At 44.2% G+C, this 21,106-nt stretch overlaps 1 protein-coding gene across 1 annotated transcript in view; it reads right to left on the bottom strand.

Annotated features, from left to right (window-relative positions):
* The window catches only part of PKD1 (polycystin 1, transient receptor potential channel interacting), a 102,335-nt gene that overhangs the window by 12,759 nt on the left and 68,470 nt on the right, over positions 1–21,106 (bottom strand). The window contains exons 11-32 of the mRNA XM_083152763.1: positions 20,473–20,604; positions 20,100–20,275; positions 19,879–20,012; positions 15,212–18,816; positions 14,262–14,411; positions 11,922–12,065; positions 10,938–11,217; positions 10,596–10,809; positions 9,625–9,784; positions 9,129–9,275; positions 8,518–8,662; positions 6,752–7,354; positions 6,499–6,655; positions 6,125–6,377; positions 4,986–5,181; positions 4,735–4,905; positions 3,854–3,997; positions 3,556–3,766; positions 3,207–3,333; positions 3,003–3,119; positions 2,009–2,058; positions 1,589–1,791 (exon numbers count right to left, since the gene is read on the bottom strand). Of these exons, the coding sequence (XP_083008889.1) occupies positions 1,589–1,791; positions 2,009–2,058; positions 3,003–3,119; positions 3,207–3,333; positions 3,556–3,766; positions 3,854–3,997; positions 4,735–4,905; positions 4,986–5,181; positions 6,125–6,377; positions 6,499–6,655; positions 6,752–7,354; positions 8,518–8,662; positions 9,129–9,275; positions 9,625–9,784; positions 10,596–10,809; positions 10,938–11,217; positions 11,922–12,065; positions 14,262–14,411; positions 15,212–18,816; positions 19,879–20,012; positions 20,100–20,275; positions 20,473–20,604 (7,519 nt within the window). The remainder of the gene's footprint in view (positions 1–1,588; positions 1,792–2,008; positions 2,059–3,002; positions 3,120–3,206; positions 3,334–3,555; positions 3,767–3,853; positions 3,998–4,734; positions 4,906–4,985; positions 5,182–6,124; positions 6,378–6,498; positions 6,656–6,751; positions 7,355–8,517; positions 8,663–9,128; positions 9,276–9,624; positions 9,785–10,595; positions 10,810–10,937; positions 11,218–11,921; positions 12,066–14,261; positions 14,412–15,211; positions 18,817–19,878; positions 20,013–20,099; positions 20,276–20,472; positions 20,605–21,106) is intronic.

Genomic DNA, 21,106 nt, shown 5'->3' with positions numbered 1-21,106 from the left:
CCATTACACAAAATGCTGCACACCTTAATGCCCATTACACAAAATGCTGCACACCGTGATGCCCATTACACAAAATGCTGCACACAGTAATGACCATTACACAAAATGCTGCACACCATAATGCCCATTACACAAAATGCTGCACACCGTAATGCCCATTACACAAAATGCTGCACACCCTGATGCCCATTACACAAAATGCTGCACACCTTAATGCCCATTACACAAAATGCTACACACCATTATGCCCATTACACAAAATGCTGCACACCATAGTGCCCATTACACAAAATGCTGCACACCATAATGCCCATTACACAAAATGCTGCACACCGTGATGCCCATTACACAAAATGCTGCACACCATAATGCCCATTACACAAAATGCTGCACGCCGTGATGCCTATTACACAAAATGCTGCACACCGTGATGCCCATTACACAAAATGCTACACACCATAATGCCCATTACACAAAATGCTGCACACCATGATGCCCATCACACAAAATGATGCACACCGCAATGCCCATCACACAAAATGATGCACACCGTAATGCCCATCACACAAAATTATGCACACCGTAATGCCCATCACACAAAATGATGCACACCGTAATGCCCATCACACAAAATGATGCACACCGTAATGCCCATTACACAAAATGGCTCCCTGTGGGTTAACTTTCCCTCTAAGTGCTGTTGTTAGGCTTTGAGAAGGGTCTTTGTCAAACATATGTAGGGATGTGCAGTAATGTAATAAACTGCTCACCTGTCCCCTGTGCTTCACATGTCACTCCAGGCGCTGGTCGATATAAGGGTGTGTGGAATCTGGGGGTGTGACAGGCACCAGGGATGTAAACCGCTGCAGGTCGTCTGGAGCACTAGCTGGCAGACTGCCATCGGCGCCTGTAGCCCCGGACGGTGGACGCCTGCTTCTTCTGTCAGGCGGCAGACAGGAGCTACTGGTCCGCCCCAGACCTTGGCTTAATGTGGAGGAAAGCTCAGGAGCTGTCAGGCGGCCATGAGCTATGCCGCACACTCTCCAGAGTGGGGCGCCGGGCCTCATCTATAAATTTAGGTCCCGGCTTAGGGAAGGAGGCAGGCCGCAACATGACAGAAGTACCCTCCTGGCTCCCGGCTCCGCGTCAATTACCCCTCCCGGTGTGGTAAGTGGAGCAGGAGTGGGATCACTAGTGGGGCTGGTTTTCATCCTTCCCAGGGGTCTGAAAATGAATTAAAGGCCGCTAGAAGCAGAAGCTCAGGCAAAATCCCTCTGCTCCCGTTGGCCGCCAAGCCACGTCCCCAAGAGGCATCTTCTGCTGTTAACTGGCTGCACAAACTCGGCCCTCTGGCATTTTCCAGAAGTGCCAGATGGCCAGTCCGGCCCTGGGCTCAACAGTCCTAGCGCTAATGGTGAAGCCACTTTAAAATAAGAACATTAATATTGTTCAACATTCAATGTAGACCATTTTGAATAAAAAAAAAATACAATTAATTTAAACCACTGTTTGAATTGCAAAAAAAAAAATTAACATAAAAATTTGGACTGCAAAGGGTTAAGACCTTGTATAGATATTATGCTCTTACCTGAGGCAATGAACTGTTGAGGCAACGACTGAGGGAGTCCTAGCACCACACTGTCGTCCTCGCTGGGGTGAGAGCTGGCATCTAGCCCGTGGCAGCTGGATCGGTGCCTCTCCAGCTTTTGAATAGTGTTTCCCATGATGGACGGGTCACTGAGAAGGTCTGGCCAGCTGAGCATCCCTTCATTGGCATTCCATTGGATAAAGCTGCACACAGGCCAAAGGTCAGAAGAAGCATGGTGATCTCTAACGTTGCTGATGCCAATGATTGCTTATAATTAATATTTATTGGACACCGTTAAGGCAAACGATAGATTAAAGAACTCCGGATATCGACTAGCAGATATCTTACGGTATCTAATAAAACCATGTGTGACACTGATCATTATCATGTAATGTTATACAGATGGGATAAATCACTCACCTCTTTGTATCATCCACAGGGATTTCTGTTTTGGTTTGGTCATAAAATGTCTGAGAATGCAAAACATATACATATAAACACAAAATAAATATATATAAAAAAACAACTATATACATAAAAGAAACACAAACATATATATATATATATATATATAAAAAGAAAAAAATGTGCATATAAAAGAAACAAATAAAAAGAAACAAATAAATCCATAAAATAAACACAAATATATACATAAAAAGAAAGAAAAATATACATAAAAAGAAACACAAATGTACATATAAAAGAAGCAAATAAATACATCAAAATAAATGCACAAATATACATAAAAAGAAACAGAAAAATGTACAAAAAAGAAACACACACGTACAAAAAAGAAACATACATAGATATATACATATGAAACACAAACATATATACATAATAAAGCACACAAACACATACATAAAAAGAAACAAACATATACACTGAAAAAGGAAGAGACACATACAGAAAAAAATGCAAATATATACATTAAATTAACACATACATTGAAAAAGGAAAACAACACACATACATAAATACCTAAACATATGCTTAAAAAGAAGTAGGAGTGGCTTGGTGGAAAAGAGGCACGTGGCTCTTAGGGGAGTTAGCGAAATAGACACTAGATGGCAGCAAAAATGTTAAATCCATGTAGATGTGCTTTGTTCCTCGTCCCCACTGAGCCGCTCATACATAAACACTGACAAACAATTAGTTTATTGTAAGTCACTAATAGTCCAAATGAAAATGGCAAAAGAGGAAAAGCCAATTCTAATCAAAAAAGTGCTGAAGTTTAATACATCTAGTATGGAAATGTGCTGGACTACTTTGTTAGAGATTGCCAGGAAAGTAAATCTTACAGGAGGGCAAACTGTATTTTTAAGTTGTCTTAAGGATGTTGCTGGCTGCTATAAGATTGCCAGAAAAATCAACAACAAGTTAATATTTATTTGGACAGATATTCCATCCTCACCTCGCCATGGATTCCTGTGTACGTCATGAAGGAACTCTCCATCATCATCGTGTCCAAGTAATTATCAATTTCCAAAGAGTGCTGGTCAAAGTATGTGAGAGAGGGCCTGACACAAGTCTGTGGGGGAACAATAACACGGTTACAGTCTGCAGCACAACAGTCATGGCAGTGTGTCTCCATTATCACCCAGCCCAGTGCGGTCACCTTGCTTCGAGCACGTCTGAACAAGAAGAGAACAAACAGGTAGATGGGATACACCAAGATGCTGGTCACGAGTCCGACAGCCACGGAGTCTACACTGAGAGGGACCACCTGGGACACTGCTCCTCCCCTGAAAGAATGGTACGGTTTGCCTTAGCCTTCTATACAACGTGCATAGCAATGTGGGCTTTAGATATTTGCAATGTCACTGAATTCCAACTCAGACCACAAAAAAAAAAAAGATCTGGTTTCAGTGTGTGCTTTGCTTGATAGTTTCACATTTTTGTTCTACTATAAAATAAAAAGGAAGTGAAACCATTTATGCGGCAGGCAGAAACATAAGCACGCTCACCCATAATTCCGATCTCCCACCACACCGTACCACACAGCGTTAGCGCAGAGGAAAAGAAATATAAGGACTGCGCAGCAGGTGGCCCTCTGGACACGGGTGAAGCGGCTGCGAGGAGGACGATCCCACATGGAGAGCCACACATGCTTCTCTGATATGCCTCTCTGCAATTCCGCCATGAAGATGCGGGTGAATCTCTTCAGCTCGGTCTCACCTGAAAGGGAAGGGAAAACATTTCTATGGACTCACAGACACAGCCCAGGAGATCATACGGTCCAGGCACAAAGCGAGGAACACTCACTGGCAGCGAAGATCTCCTTCTCCACCCGACGCCCACTCTCCTCCTGACCCACAGACAGCCAGTCGTTGACCAGGAAGAAGAAATTCTTACTGCTCTGCAGATCTCGAATGATAACGTGCTGCACATACCAAGATGGGCTGAGACCTGCCACAAACAGACAATTACATTTCACAGTCAGGAGAATTTCGCTCATTGTCTGGTTTGGGACTCGAACCCCGTTCACCAGCAAGTCTCTCAATGCCTCTGCTGGCTGCAAAGCAAATTCCATCTCCCAGTATGGGAAGACCACAGAGTTTTAGATTCACAGCAACTTATAAACCAGGACGTGTTAAAGACCAGGATGCTTACAGAAACTCATGATCACAGCTCTAGTACAAAACAAGTAGTTTCCACATCTGCCAGCAGGTGGCAGCATGTGGCTTTGAGCTGGTTGCAGAGATATCATCCAGACCTGTGGATCCCATAGCCTACTTCTCAATGCCAGAAGCATGTTTTCCAAAGAGGGATCACACAGGTTATATAACAAGCCTATATGGAGCCAAATGTACTTGGCGGCAAGTTTTGGAAAGTGACGACACTGCGTGGACTTGGCAGTCAAATAAAACGGCAATTGTTCTGATGACTAAAACCGCCCTACATCTGCCCTAATAAACATTGCTGTTTTAAATCCTCTTACTTACCGATATATCGTCATTTTCAAAAACCCGCAACCAAATACTTATAGACTATAAGGAATTAGTGAGGCACTAATGTGTATTCCTGATTGGAGATACAGAGTTTCGACCAGCAACTGATTACATAGAGGAGAAATGTTTTCCTCATTTATAGACTGACCACCAGCACGTGTCTATAGTCCCCAGTTAACGCTCTCCTGTCTCTACCTTTGTTGTCGTGCCACAGGCGGATCTTCCAAACGTTCCCCAAGCTCTTCTCAGTGGCAATCTGGAAGATGTCCACGCTGTTTCTGCGGAAGGTATTCTCCCCATCTAGGTGTCTGTGGCCACTTTTATTGTCCACGCCGTACAGACTGATCCCGACGTGAGCTGTGGTACCTGGTAATGGGGAGTGAGGACAATCATTGTCTGTTCATTACTGTATTACGGGTAAGGTAGATTTATGTATTCCCTCTCACCAGATCCCCGGCCCCATCCTGTCTTCACCAGGACCTCGTACTTAAAGAATCCGGCCTTGCCGCAGAATGGAATAACTCCAGCCTTGTTCACGTCCAGTAGGTCCAGCTTGTGGACAATAATGGAGGCCACAGAGTAGGTGGCGAAGCATACGGCACAGGTCAGCAGGACAATGTAGTTAATACCAAGCGGAGGAGGCTGCAAAGATAGAAATGTACAGTTACTTTCTGCTGCAATCAGTGTCCAGCATCTCATCTAGCACCCAGTGACCAGCATGTATTATCAATGCCTGTTATCCACTTATATAGTACACAATGGCCAGCATGTATTATTACTGCCTGTTGTCCATTTCTGTAGTACACAATGTCCAGCATCTATTATCACTGCCTGCTGACCACTCATCTAGCACCCAGTGACCAGCATCTATTATCACTGCCTGCTTGACCACTCATCTAGCACCCAGTGACCAGCATCTATTATCACTGCCTGCTGACCACTCATCTAGCACCCAGTGACCAGCATCTATTATCACTGCCTGCTTGACCACTCATCTAGCACCCAGTGACCAGCATCTATTATCACTGCCTGCTTGACCACTCATCTAGCACCCTGTGACCAGCATCTATTATCACTGCCTGCTGACCACTCATCTAGCACCCAGTGACCAGCATCTATTATCGTGACCAGCATCTATTATCACTGCCTGCTTGACCACTCATCTAGCACCCAGTGACCAGCATCTATTATCACTACCTGCTTGACCACTCATCTAGCACCCAGTGACCAGCATCTATTATCGTGACCAGCATCTATTATCACTGCCTGCTTGACCACTCATCTAGCACCCAGTGACCAGCATCTATTATCACTACCTGTTTGACCACTCATCTAGCACCCAGTGACCAGCATCTATTATCACTGCCTATTGACCACTTCTGTTATATCCTTTGTAATATCAAGATGACTTTGGGCTATCCGTCCAGTCAGTTGACTTCTTGCATACAGGACAGTCTGAATGCAGAAACACTGAGTAAGTAAGCTTATTTACCATTGGGCTTTATATAGGACATTACAGCAGATCCCTTAGTTTGTAAAAATAAAAAAAAATGCCTCCCATTTCCACATTCCAGGTTTTACTTACAGGATGAATAAAGTTGACCGAATGAGGAGGGACAAACAGGCTCGCACCAAATGCAGTGAGATGTTGGGTTAAACACACAGCCTGGTCCGGTCGGGTGTCCTCCAGCGGTACAACGCCCTCTGTCTTCCACCTCATGTCATTGCCATCAAAGTACTGGCAGAGGGAGGTGTATAGTCCCACCGTCACGTCCACAGGTGACCACCTGTAGTGGTTAGTGATGTTCAGGTAGTAGAATCGGGTCACGTTTCCATCCCTAGCACAGAAAATACATTTGTTTTTATATAGCTCTTGTCAGATTAACAAATAAAACTATGTACGTGAACTAGCCACGCACAACACATTCGCACCATTGTCTTCCTCTGCTGACCACTTACGTGGGAGCTATAAAGAACGTGTACAATTTGTGATCATCTCCGGCAAAGGCCTCTGCCCTGATCTGCTTCATGTCGCTGTAGTTGTACTGGTTGGGGTGACCGCTTTCATGCAGATAAACCGAGATGTACGGGTCATGCTCGTCGCTTGTGTAACGTGCTAAACAGAAACAGGGACAAAAGCAGTTTAACTACCAAAAACTCCCAAAAATATTCTACGTGGCTTACACATTATTCAGTAAGGTAACCCACTCACCATCCTGGACCTGATAAGTAATTTGGATATGGAGCCCAGCGTTTTCATTACTGCTCTCTGCTCTGATGTCCACTTTTACCGAACGCAAGCTGTCAATGGAAGTCACGCCAGCCGTGATGTTCCCAACGCCGCTGCTATTGGCCACACTCACCGTTATGGCCTTTTCCGAGTCCAAGCTCTCAACAGGGATCTGGCTCCCGTTACTAGTCTGGAATTCCATGGACGCTACCTTGGTGGACACCGTGTAATTGCTGATGAAGCCGAAGGGATACGGGTTAGAGTCTACTTGGAACATGACCTGAATGATGTCCGTCAGGTCAGGGAAGGTGCTGTTAAATCCTTGCGGGATGAAGAACTGGCAGCCCGTCCTGTTGCTGTAGCAGAGAAGGTTGAGAGGATCCGACCGTTTGCCCCTAGCCAGGATTTCCCCTCCCTGCAAGGTAAGAGGCTCCTCATTCAGAACCCTGGACTTCATCATAATACGCATGAGGTCGGAGGAGAGGTTGTAAGCCTCCGAGGCCACCATCTCAGTGTTAAGGCCACTACACAGCTTGCCATCCCGGTGAACAGAGCTCTTGGTATTGACAAGATGGATTACATCGCCTGTAAGAGACACTGGGTTATCACTAAACAATCATTCAAAAGAATATATACAGAACATAAAATCTAGGAACTAAATATAATTATTCAAAAGTCTAAAATCACATATGGTGTTCCCAGCATTTTATTTGCAGGGACTATACCAATACAAAGCATTGATGATCTTCATCAGGTAATACGGAGGTACCCGTGAATCGTAGCTAGCTGCCTCGGCAGGCTGAGGTGTGGTATAAAAGATCAAGAATGTCTAGGTAGACCATCAATAAGTCAAAAACAACCAGTTGACAGTCAATAAATAGGTCAACAGGGTACAAAGGTCCACATTCCATTGGTTGACAAGTCTTTTTGGCCAACTCTTGTATATTCCATGTTATGTGACCACCATCAGTACCAATGTCTACCCTTGTGGGCTTACTTCCCTCTATTCTGAGTCTCTCAACCACAGGCAACTATTCCCACTAGATGTCCACGTGGATAGTAAAATCAAGAAAATGTTTCGTACCTACCGACCTAATGAATGCTGGCCATATAATGTCAATCTTTTGACGGTTGACCAATAAATTGTCTATCTATAATCAGGTTAGTGGCAGAACAAAGTCGGTAATGGGGCAGTAGCCAGGACAATGTAGATGTAATTCTGGGGTGACAATGGGAGGAGCTTAGAATTGAAAGCTACAGTATAGTTTAGGTGTCAACTCCTCCAGCCTAACTGCAATCTTATGGTCCATTGTCCCCCTGAATTGCTGAATGAGAAACCATCTATGCATCACTTAAACCACAAATGTGATTGGCCAGAATGGACATAGATCTGGCCACTCGGCCCTTGAGACAAGCAGACCAAGGTGCCCATATAGTCACCATTAATTTGTGTGGTGAAGAGGAGAGATCAGCCTTATATGAGGAACTGTAATTCACGCTAGAGTCCCAACTCCGTAAGTATAGCAGTACAAAAAATAACCTATGAGGGTTAATGCCAAAATTCAAAGAGTTATTGGTATAATTAGGATAGCACTATGTTATTAAGTAATACATTAATAAAAATGTATTATAACAATCATGATCAATAGCAGCAACATTAGCCCGGAAAACAGACGTCTCCAGATGCGACTGCCCCTAAACCAGTCCATCACAGTCTACAAGGACGGCCCAGCTCTGTAAGGACTTACCCATGATGTTCAGGATGTTGTCTGCGATAGTGGTGGGGGTCATCATTCCTTGCGTCGTCTCATTCTGCAGAATGGACATCATGGCCTCCAGTTTGATGAGAGTTTGCCGCTGACAAAAGGCACATGCTAATTCTTTGCTGGCCACCTTTAGATGGGCGAGAAGACAATTCATGGTCATTATCGGGGGTTTTGTTTGAGAGGCGACACTTCAATCTGCAGCCTTAGAAAGAAAGCATACAGGAGGCCGAACATGGAGGCACCGCCGCGAGAGAAGATCCAGCTTCACACGGAGGAGCACAGTACAAGTCACTATACTTTCCACAGAAAGCACTGACAAACTGAGATGAAATTCCCAGGAACAACAAATCCAAACCATTCGCTTTACACCAAATACTGTACACAGCGAGGCAGCAGTCATTTTATATACTGAACCAAAGTTCATGAGAACTGGTCCCATCAATTTAGAGGGACCCCCAGCAGACATGAAGTAGACTTTGTGCTATAGTCAATGTCCATTACATTGATGAACTGAATTCTCATAAATAATGATTATTGCGCTAAATTACTGTACACTTAATTCCCAGCATTCCCTGTTCGCTAGCGCTCCTTACCGTACACTGTGCTAACACGGCCGTGATCTGGCGTATATCGTCCACCGTGTTTACTTTCAGCGATATAAGAGCATCTGTTATATTCTTGCGTACCATACCCAGGTCCAAGTCGCTGGCATCTTCTTGTTGGCCACTAACCTGTTCATACTGACAGCAAAAAGGGCGGAGTTAGCAGAACGATAAATATAAAATACATGAAATATTCAATAAGACTGGGGGCACCGGCACTGCTACTAGAATAGAGTAGCATCTAAAAGGGATATGCAAAGAGGAAATCCTAACCTCTGAAAAATATATCTATATGTGGTTTCCAATAAGTCACTTCTCTTCCTCTTTGTAACATGCGCCCACATTTCTCCTCCACATCGACACAAGCCCACAATACTTATGTATTTGCGCATCATTGGTGTTAAAAGTGGGCGGGGAAATATTTTTGATGAATGTAGCGGTCGGGTGAAGCTTTCATTGGGTGAATGAAAAGAATAGGATTCTTTACCTCATTGAGAACGGTGATGAGAGCCAACGAGTATTCCGCCACATGCTGGGGGTCTCCCTGCTTCAGCAAGCCCTGTAGGGCGGTCTTAGTGAGGTTGTGCAGCCAATGTGCCAGGGTTGGGAATCCATTGGGGACGGCAGGCATAGACACTACCAGAGTACTGTATGTATGGAAACAAGTAAAAAACAATCGAATCACGGATGGTGTAATGGTTAGCATTACTGCCTCACAGCGCTGAGCTCATGGGTTCTATCCCCACGATGGCCCGAACTGTGCGGTGTTTGTATATTCTACCCATAATTGAGTGGGTTTCCTCCGGGTACTCCGGTTTCCTCCCACAATCCAAAAATACACTGGTAGGCTAATTGGCTCCAAACAAACGAACCCTAGAATGTCTGCATGTGCGTGTACATGTGGTAGGGAATATAGATTGTAAGCTCCACTGGGGCAGGGAATGATGTGAATTCTGTGTAAAGCGCCGCGGAATATGTGTGCGCTATATAAGAAACTGTTAAAAAATAAATTATACCCGCTTTACTTATTAACATAAGAATGGCTAATAAATAAAGTTGATGTAACACCATATAATACACCTGGATGTAGTACTTATGATTAAAATTATTTGATAAAAACTAAGAAATGTACTCCATGTAAATAAATGCTCTGACCAATCAGAAGTCTCCCATTGAAGAATTGCAACTCATCATTGTAAAACTGGTGATGTGTGGGTTCCACAAGACCTCGATAGGTCCCACAGTAACAAAGGAAACTTTCAGTGCAGCCATGTTTACATGGATTGCTGTCAAATGTCAGCAACAATGTATCTCAGTTTTCAAGAGACAATTTCAGGCGATTTATAGTAACTGGCAAAGTCTTAAGTGGATTTACCCTTTAAGGCAACCTTTCCATTCCCCCCAATGTGAATACCACCTATTTTTAAATACAAAGGAAAGTTGACTTGATTCACTTACTGGTTAAAGGCCACTGCGGTGGCCCCCTGCTGGTCTTGCACCAGTACGGAGAGCTCCACAGAGTAGTTGGACTGATGGTATCCCGCTGGCAGGAAGGTGCTGTGCTCTGACTGAATGCCTTTGTAAACCCAGAAGTCATCGCAGTGCCCGGGCCGGCAGCGTTTGGCTCTCAGAATGAAGACGAGGGACACCCCATCTTCTGTGTCCCTCCACCCTGCAAGAAGAGACCATTAGGGTTGAAGTACACAGGATCTGCAGCCACGGACCCTGTCGTTTTCATAATGGCTTTGTATTGTGTGTTCTTGCACTATGTATTGTGTATTGGCTACATAAGGGACTGACCTGTGCAATTAAAGTGGACTGGCGTGATCAGTGCATGTATGGTCCCATTAGGATGGATTACACAGGATCCTCCAGAAGGTGGGCTATTGGGGAGCAGATCGATCGAGGCAAACCCTTCTTCATCCATGGAAGGGTCAACGACATGAAGCGTAAAGGTGTACCCCTCTCCGTCTCTCAGTACCCCCTGCCTGAGCACTAGGTTCATCCCTCGGTCTCCGGTAGTTGTGGTGCTCTCATTGAGTATTAAGGTCTTGTTGCTGAAGCTCTGAGCTTTCCACCTCTGTCAAGACAAGATTCAAACTAGAAACAGAGACCGACAAATTCCATCTTGCTCTCCATTTAGAGCACATGGCTAATTGTGCTAACATTTCAAGTGCACAGAAAGCCAACTTGCTCCAAGGGCACAGCGAGCCAACCAATGCCAAGGGCACATTGAGTCAACCTGCACCAAGCACACAGTGAGCCAACCTACGCCAAGGGCACAGCGAGCCAACCTGCACCAAGCACACAGCGAGCCAACCTATGCCAAGGGTACAGCAGGCCAACCTGTACCAAGCACACGGCGAGCCAACCAACGCCAAGGGCACAGTGAGCCAACCTGCACCAAGCACAGTGTGAGCCAACCTATGCCAAGGGCACAGTGAGCCAACCTATGCCAAGGGCACAGTGAGCCAACCTACCCCAAGGGCACAGCGAGCCAACATGCACCAAACACACAGCGAGCCAACCTATACCAAGGGCACAGCGAGCCAACCTGCACCAAGCACACAGCGAGCCAACCTACGCCAAGGGCACAGTGTGCCAACCTGCACCAAGCACACAGCGAGCCAACCTACGCCAAGGGCACAGTGAGCCAACCTACACCAAGGCTACAGCGGGCCAACCTGCACCAAGCACACAGCGAGCCAACCTACGCCAAGGGCACAGTGTGCCAAACACAACCCAAACTGACCTGCACCAAGCACACAGCAAGTGTTCTCTTACCCCAGTCCTGGCATCATTGTGACAGTTGGTACAGGATCCTTCCAGATAAATATAGGAGCTGGCGCTCACTTCATACACAGACTGCGCCTTACATGATACGCACTTCAGCGATATGATCGGTACGCTACCCCTTTTAATTAACACCTATTACAAAAAAAATAGACAGGGAAGGTTAAGCTTCTGAAGAAGTGAAAGGCGAAACGCATCAGCGTATATGAATAATGTACGTTCAACTGACGGTACAAAAGGAAAATGAACTTGAGCATTTAATTAACTGGAAAGCAAATAAAACTGTTATCCAAGGAAGAGGACAATGAACAGTGAGATTACTTTTCATTTTCATTAATCACCTGGAACTTTAGGATGGATGCTACAAGAGATTACTCGTAATGACGACACTGTCTCCGCAGGGTAATATATCTTGGATTAGCATTGAGACAGGTAAAAGATCCCAAAGGTTGACAGTGTCTATGTCTACAGTCAAAAGATTTACCACTATTGGTCAACAGGCAGAAGGTCGACACATAACAAAGCAAAACAACAGAAATTGGAAGCAGCGCTCACAGTAAATTATTGAGAGTGAATCAATTAATAAAAGTTAAAACATTTATTAAATCATGTATAGATATACATTTTTCTCATAAAATTCATGTGCATATACACATTTAAAGAGCAAAAGATAGTGATCACATTAAAACATGAAAAAATATTTGAGTAAAAAAAGGGGGGGAAAAATTGGGTTATTGTGAAAAACCACAATTGGTGACCAGATCTCACGTGTGTGTATGGGTCCCGGATTGGAAATTGGAGGAAAGAGTGGTTGAAGAAGTCCTGCACTGTCCACACAGTGGTTATTCCCACAAGATGGATGGAATCCAAAGTGACGGCAATTTGTAATCCTCTGGGCACAGCGAGGGAGTGGCTGATGTTTGGTAGCCTACCTTCGACCTCGTGGCCTGGAATGTCCAGTGAGGTGCAATTGAGCCGGATAATTCCAATTGTTGAAGCAGTGGTCAGATGAATTAGCAGGTATGTCCTCCAGAGGGTTCCCAAGATCTGGCACCAGCAACACCAACGCGTTTCGCTGATCCAACGCCAGCTTTGTCAAGGCCTTGACAAAGCTGGCGTTGGATCAGCGAAACGCGTTGGTGTTGCTGGTGCCAGATCTTGGGAACCCTCTGGAGGACATACCTGCTAATTCATCTGACCACTGCTTCAACAATTGGAATTATCCGGCTCAATTGCACCTCACTGGACATTCCAGGCCACGAGGTCGAAGGTAGGCTACCAAACATCAGCCACTCCCTCGCTGTGCCCAGAGGATTACAAATTGCCGTCACTTTGGATTCCATCCATCTTGTGGGAATAACCACTGTGTGGACAGTGCAGGACTTCTTCAACCACTCTTTCCTCCAATTTCCAATCCGGGACCCATACACACACGTGAGATCTGGTCACCAATTGTGGTTTTTCACAATAACCCAATTTTTCCCCCCCTTTTTTTACTCAAATATTTTTTCATGTTTTAATGTGATCACTATCTTTTGCTCTTTAAATGTGTATATGCACATGAATTTTATGAGAAAAATGTATATCTATACATGATTTAATAAATGTTTTAACTTTTATTAATTGATTCACTCTCAATAATTTACTGTGAGCGCTGCTTCCAATTTCTGTTGTTTTGCTTTTTTCCAATTGTGGGGACTGACCCTCCCCTTGAAGCAGCTGCCCCAATTGACCAAACCACTCATACCACGCGCTCCCGGAGCCCACACCCTCAGTGTGGACCCTCTTGTTGTACGACACATAACAAAGCTTGATATGGTCAAAAAGGGTGACACAAGCGAAATGTGGACATGGAAAAGGTCAACATGGAAAAAGGTTGACGTGTTTTTCAGGATTTAAAAAAAAAATGCAGTACACTAATATGGTATCCATGTCGACATAGACACCCTCCAAAAAAGAAAAAAAAAAAACATGTCGACCTTTTCTCATGTTGAACTTTTTATGTTGACCTTTTCCTTGCATCAATCTTTTGACCATGTCAACTCAATGCATGCCGACTTTTTTCATGTGTTTCGACCTTCTTCCTGTCATCCAATAGTGGTTGACCTAGACACCGTCGACCTTATAACCAACACCCCCCAAAAATAGGTGTGCTTTATACCAGTGTTCCTTAGATATATCAATCTCTTTATGGACTTTCTCTTGGCCTCTTTTCTATACCCTTGAACATTAGAGCACATTCCCCTCCCCCCTTGCACGCTACAGTTGATGGTGACAAAGATGTTATGCTGGTGGCTGAAGAGGACGCGGAATGTACCATTCGTTACTGACCGTTTGATTGGTGGACTCTGCCATCCGGCCAGGTTTGCTGACGGACAGAAAAAATGTGTACTCAGCATCCACTCGTAGCTTCGACTTGTTTATAAGCATTTCACCCAAATCGGACGTTACCATCGAATCGCAAGTAGTACTTTCCAAATTCTGAAAGGCAAATAGAAACAGACGGCTTTCTTCATCATACATGCCCAAAGTTTTTCATATAAATATTACAATCACCACCATACTAGCACAGCTTTAAATCAACGAACATGTCAACTATGTAGGCAGCCATTTTATGGGCTGGACCAAAAGTGTCATTTGTGCCTTCATTTTGGGATTCACAAATTGCCTCAGGGGTGTTACTAGTTTCTATTGACAGATTACATGTAAATCATGGTCTGCTACGTCCCTGGTTCCTTGTGTATGGATAGGTTAGATTCTAAAGGGCACTGTCTGCCTCAGCTTTATGTAGGCCAGGCATGGACAGCTGTTGTGAAATTACAAGTCCCAGCATGCTTCGCCACAGTTTTGCTATAAGGGATTGCCAGGCCTGAGGTAAGTCATGGGTAAAGCAAGAAACATTTTCCACTTTTATTCCCTTTTGTACAGATGGAGCCTTCCTCAACTAGCCTCCTCTAGATAGCCATGGCTCACCAAGGCCTATTGTATTCAGCTGCAATACAATAGAACAATACAGTAGCGGATTAGCAGAGGATTAAGCCGACAGCTCTGACTCACTTAATCCTATTAAAGGTCTAGATGAGGATGGCTCCATCTATATCTCATTGGAAACATATAAATCAAACTCCCCAATTTAAGGAACAGTTTGATATATGAGGGGAAACTAATTATTACTATTCTATATTCCATTGGTACCATGGAGAACAGTTTACTGTAAAAAACACCACCATGACATACTATGAACATAGTTGGGCAACGCGTGATAAAAGCAATGCTCTCACCTTTGTAAATGTTATACAAGACCATCTGTATATCAGGCGGGTTTGCTCCTCTTCTTCTAGGTTCGGATCATAAGACTTTTTTCCATCCAATATTAAATCCCGACTACTAGACCAAACCCTATAGGATCCACCATCAATAATGGGCACCAACTTGCTTGGCATCATGGTAACATTGGCGAAGCTGCTTCTAGACAGGGGTGTGTCACCAAAAGACACGGAGAACACAAAGCAGTAGTCTCCAATATCTAGAGCTAGCTTGGGTATCACCAGCTGGGGCCTACTCATATCGACACTTTGAAGATGAACGTTGTCTGAGTGGTGATAGTGGAGGCAGCTGGAAGCTCTATATATCTCCCACAGGTGTTCCGTTTTATAACTGATGCACTTGCGCAGGTTAATCTTAGCCTCAATATAATTCTTTTGGGATCTCCTCATAATCACTTGAGCAGGCAGCTCCAGCTGCACCTCTGGTTCCTCACACTCCAGGATCCGGGTGGTCACAGTCATTTCATCAATCAAAAAGCTGATCAGGTTAGAGGCGTTGACCTTCACTAGGAAGTCCCCCGCTGTTTGGTAAGTATGATTGGCAGCTGCAGTGTAAGTCAACAAAGCAGGAGTGTTGTCCCCGAATGTCCACTCAAACCTAACATCCAGAGGACTTGGAAACACAAGAGCAGTAAATGTGACACTTCTGTTGACAAAAGTATTGACCGGTGTCAACTTAACACCAACAATCCGATCTTGAACTCTTATAACTTTTGAGATGTTCTGACTACCCAAAGCATTCGATGCACACAAGTGGATTTTAAGGATACCAGGAGCCACTGGGGTGTATGTCACATTTCTGCCCGCCAAACTAATTGCATCATGCCCCTGCAAATCAAAATGCCAGTTGTAGGCAACCAGTGAACCATTGCTGACCTCTGCTCTGAAGCTCTTCTCAATCTTGGCTGGTATGGCGGCCTCGCAGCAGTTCAGAATTTCTAAATTCTTGATGGCTTCAAGCACAGAGATCATCACCGTGTCCCGTTCTTCACTCACCTGATTGTGTGCCACTACTGTCACAGGGTAGCCACCAATTTTTGTGAATTCATGCGTGTAACTGCTGCCATTAAGTAAAATAGAGAAGTCTCCATTTATTGTCAACTCATAGCTTACAGAAGAACCAGCTAGCAAACTCACGTTAAAGACGACTATCTGTCCAGGTTCCACCACCATCTTGCTTACCAGCAGCTTTAAACCATGTATTTTGTCTTGCACGGTGATGTTTTTGTGGGCAATTTCCCAGCTCACGTCATTTGATGCATTGAGGCTGATGGTGAAAAACCCAGACTCGTTAAAGAATGCAACAACCGAATTTCCTTCACCACCTGGGATGTTCCAGGTCCAAGACACATTTGTGCCATGTTGAACACTACCATTGAGGTCAAGGTCAGTTCCTGTGGATACATAATCTTCTTTGTGATGTTGGCTTGTAATGGACAACCCTTGAATTGGTTCTTGAACAAATATAGTAATTGTTGAGTTGACCAAGTCTAGGGTGTTGTTGGCAACCACAAACACTTGCTTTGGATTAGGGCTTTGGAAATTATAGAGGATATAGGAATTATAAGTAAACCAAACCACACCTTCCAAATACCAAGTGTACATCACCGCAGACCCGCTACTCAAACTCATGCTAATGTTGACTGTGGTGTTAACTGCAGCTGGGTTAGGATATGCAAAGAGCTGGGCTTCTCCAATCTTCTCCACAAACGTCACACTTATGCGGATGCTTGCATTTCCCAACATATTGACAGCCTTCAGGGCAATGGTGTAGGTCTCTGGCTGCAGACTGGTGAACTGGTAGGTCTTTCCCACGCCACTCTGAACAACACTGTAATTCTTCATGATGAGCCAACTGTATGAGATGTTGGTCCCATCCTTCACGGTGGCCTGTAGAGGTAGACTTTTGTTGGTTGGGTAACAGCAATCGTTGACCAGTTCACCAGTCACAATCTGAAGCCCTTCAATCACTTGCAAGACATAAATAATAATGCTCTCCTGCAAGGAACCAAGCTCATTCTCAGCCGTCACGATCACGTTAAACGTCCCAATGGAGCGGAAAGTGTACGAAATTGTTGAGTTGCAAAATATAGGCGAGCACCGGTCGCACAGTATCCATGAGTAACGGACAGCCTCGCCAACTTGGAGGAAAGCGAAGAAGGTGACGGAGCCATTTAAAGGAACTACTGTCCTGGTGGCATTCATAGTCAGACCTTGCATCTTGGTCTTGACAGTGACATTCGTTTGTGTTTTACTGCTACTTATGTTATTAAAGCTATTTAGGTGGATGGTAAACGTTCCCATGGTGGTATATACATGAGCGACTGACTGTCCTTCATCAGTCGTGCCATCGCCAAAATCCCAATGATGTGTGACTTTCGTCCCATTTCCTACAGCTTTGAATACATACATCTGATCTAGCTCAATAACAGCTGTACCATTGTGTTCAATTTTGATTGTTCCAATTGGTTCCTGGACATCAACAAAAGCGCTGCCATTGTGGAAAGACACGTTGTTGAACACCGACACAGTGACTTGGTAGACACCGGGAAATTTGTAGGTGAAGCTCACTTCTGTCCCTCCATGATATTTTGAGCCGTTAGTCCCAAAATCCCATATGTATCGATACTGATAAGGAGGGAAGACCATGGCTTCAAAGTGACTCTCATTGCCCAGGCTGATACTCTGTAGAGCAGGTAACAAGGTAACATTGACTATTTCTGGTTCTATACAAATATTGGTATAGTAGTATGCTTTGTTCACTTGGCTAGAGAGGATGAGGGAAAGAGGAAATATGCCACTGGCTGAAAAGTCATATTCCACCGATGGGGCACCATGGACGGTGATACTTGAGGAACCATTGCCAAAGGTCCAGTTAAAAATATAGTTTTCATAGTCTCCCGTAACATATGCAGTCAGAGTGACATTTGCACTTTCCAGAATACAAATAGAGGGCTCGATTTTAAGAACTTGCAAGACATATACATGGACCTGTAAGATCTCCGATAAGGAGTTCACTGGATTGCTTGCGGTGACATTGACAGTGTAGTTTCCATCTTTACAATACGTGTAGTTGATCCTTGGCTCACTGACCTCTTGGATATTGCCATCACCCATGTTAAAATGCCAGTTGATATTGTCCCCGGTTTCCACCGAAGCATTAATAAATGTCTGCAAACCTCTCTCAGTTGGTTCATCCGAAGACGCGACCAAACCAGTAATCTCTTCGTAGACATGAATGGTCTTCATGGTCCATATTTCATTGATGCTATTCATAGCATGAACACTAACATTGTATGTCCCTTTGCTGTCATAGGTGTGGTTGACCGCAGGCTCACTGCTGTTAGGCTGGAAAGAACCGTCACCTAAGTCCCAAGAGTAGATGACGCCAAATCCCGACGGTTCAGCTGCAACTTGGAAAATGACCGGTCTTCCGCTGACCAAGATTTCCGCATCAGTTCCAATAGTAAGATTGGTCAAGTAGCTTTGAACTTGCAGAGGGAGCATCTTAGACATGTTCTCATATTGGTTGAATACTGTCAGTGTCATGGTATACGCTCCTGCGGAAAACATACAAATACAGAAATGAATACAACAAACGGACACATAGAAAACAATTGCCAAACATCTACAACACAATGAAAAGTATAATAACACCTTATGTGTAAAGCAAAGCTACTATAGGCAGACATATAGCAAACATTGTAGGACGATAAAGTGGAGAGAAAAAGTACCAGCTCTTGTCATTTTTCTAGCACAGATAGTAACACTGGGGGGTGGGTGTGTATTAAAGTGACCCAAAGTGGGATCGCGTCAAGATGCACTTCCCGGCGCTTGGCAGTATTTATATATAGATTCAGACAAATTCTGTTTTCATATATACGGGTTTGTACAGCTGCAGCATACACTTCTGTGGGCCTGTCACGACTCACACAAAAAAAGAGAAATTAGGGGGGGGCGGGGTTGAAGTGAATTGCGCTGCTGATTTGAAAAATTAAATGGAACACACTGATTGGCTGAATGAAAATGAATGCTGGACACACTGTTGTATTTTTAAATTTTATATGATAAAGTAGAAAATTAGCAATACATATACATACATTTAATGAAGATAAAACAAGTTTATATAAAAAATAATAAAAATAAAAAAGACAATACTAAAATTAGCTATTGAATTGGGATCCCGGTAAATATGTAACAATACTATTGGGCTATTAGCAGCAGACTTTCAACGACGTGGTTTGTTTCAATATAATGATACAGTCAATTGCAGAGGTATCACTTTTATAATGAAAATTGATATCATCGACCTTACTCTATATAAAATCAGATTATATATGACTTGGATATCTTTTCCCACTTTTCATTCGTGCTAGAACCACCACATCAGAGAGCGACACCCCAGGCAGGAAATAAGAACTGCACATGTTTTGAAAGGTACTACAATGAACACTAAAGATCTCCTGGTATCTCCTTTGGGGGGGGGTTCCATTTGATTTGACACGTGTCATTTTTTGATAAATCACATGTAAAGGACTCATGGGGAGTGGTCGGTAGGTAATACAGGCTGCGGCGAATGAGTAGCCACTCATTGGCTGACAGCAAAAGTGATGGCGTCTTACCCGATTCCTGGTATACGTGGGTGGTGTTGTGCTCGATCAGCACCATGTGAATGGCCGGATCAGGAACAAAGAACGAATGGTTGTACGGAGGCTTAAAAATGTAATCCCGCTGCGTGCCATCGCCAAACGTCCATCTGAGGACAAAGGAAGAGTCTCATTACCTATATGATGCTGCACAGAATGCTACTTTAGGTTGGGAAAAAAATGTAAGATTAAATTACCGAAACGTCGCGTCAACGGCGGAGTCAATGAGTATACTAGCGGAAAGCTCCAGCAAAGCATTCTGGGTTACAAAGCTGGGGGCACCAGACAATTCCAGGTCCCGCATAGGGTTCATCTTCTCTACCGTGACATTGTAGCTGACGGAGGCGTTGCTGACGTGGTTGGAGGCGGTGAGCTACGAAGCGCAAGGGAACTTTGTTAGAAAGTGTGGAGCAGATGGTAGGAGGAGAAAAACAATCTGAACGGTATAATAATGAATACATAAATGTACACAAATAGATAAAAGGGCTGATGGGGGGGAACGGATGGCCGGTGTTACTGTCATGTGGTCATGGCATAACAAATAAATGTTGCAGCATGGGAATTATTTACCGTAAGCTTGTAAACATCTGCAGTTTGGTAGATGACGTTGAAGACAATGTTGTAGTAGGTAAAAGATGAGCGGTCGTCCACGGTCCACTTAAATACCACATCTGATCCGGCGTCCACTGATGCCTCATTTTTCTACAAGAGAGACACAAGTCTCATAGTTAGTACACGTGACACCGGGCAGCAAGCAGGTGACAAGTGACATATCACTGCCTACGATATCATGGGCAGTTATGGTATACGAATATAAGCACATGCATGAAATACACACATGCCCCACCAAGTAATACACAAAGCATTCAAAGAGCTTTGAAACAGTGTTTCTACAAACTGCTGACAGATGCTTAGCACAAGGAAACATCACCTATGTAAGCATCACTGATTGTGTAGCAACGGACACTACAAAGCTCTCTGTATTGTATGATAGTATCTAGGATGTCCTCTATATTGTACGCCAGCCACCACAATGATCTATGTAAAACATGGCAGTGACTAAGATGCCTTCCTTATTGTATGGCAGCTAAAAGCTCTCTGTATTGTATGGTAATCGGTGGGCCTATTTTTAAGTGGAGGCCTGGAGCTGCAGCTTCATCAGCCCCATTGTTAATTTGGCCCTGCACAAGTGTATTGCAGAGGG

This window comes from Crinia signifera, chromosome 7, assembly GCF_055691185.1.
Source record: "Crinia signifera chromosome 7, ASM5569118v1, whole genome shotgun sequence".
NCBI lineage: Eukaryota > Metazoa > Chordata > Amphibia > Anura > Myobatrachidae > Crinia > Crinia signifera.
The sequence above is the reverse complement of the archived record's forward strand: the minus strand, read 5'-3'. Positions and strand labels throughout refer to the sequence as shown.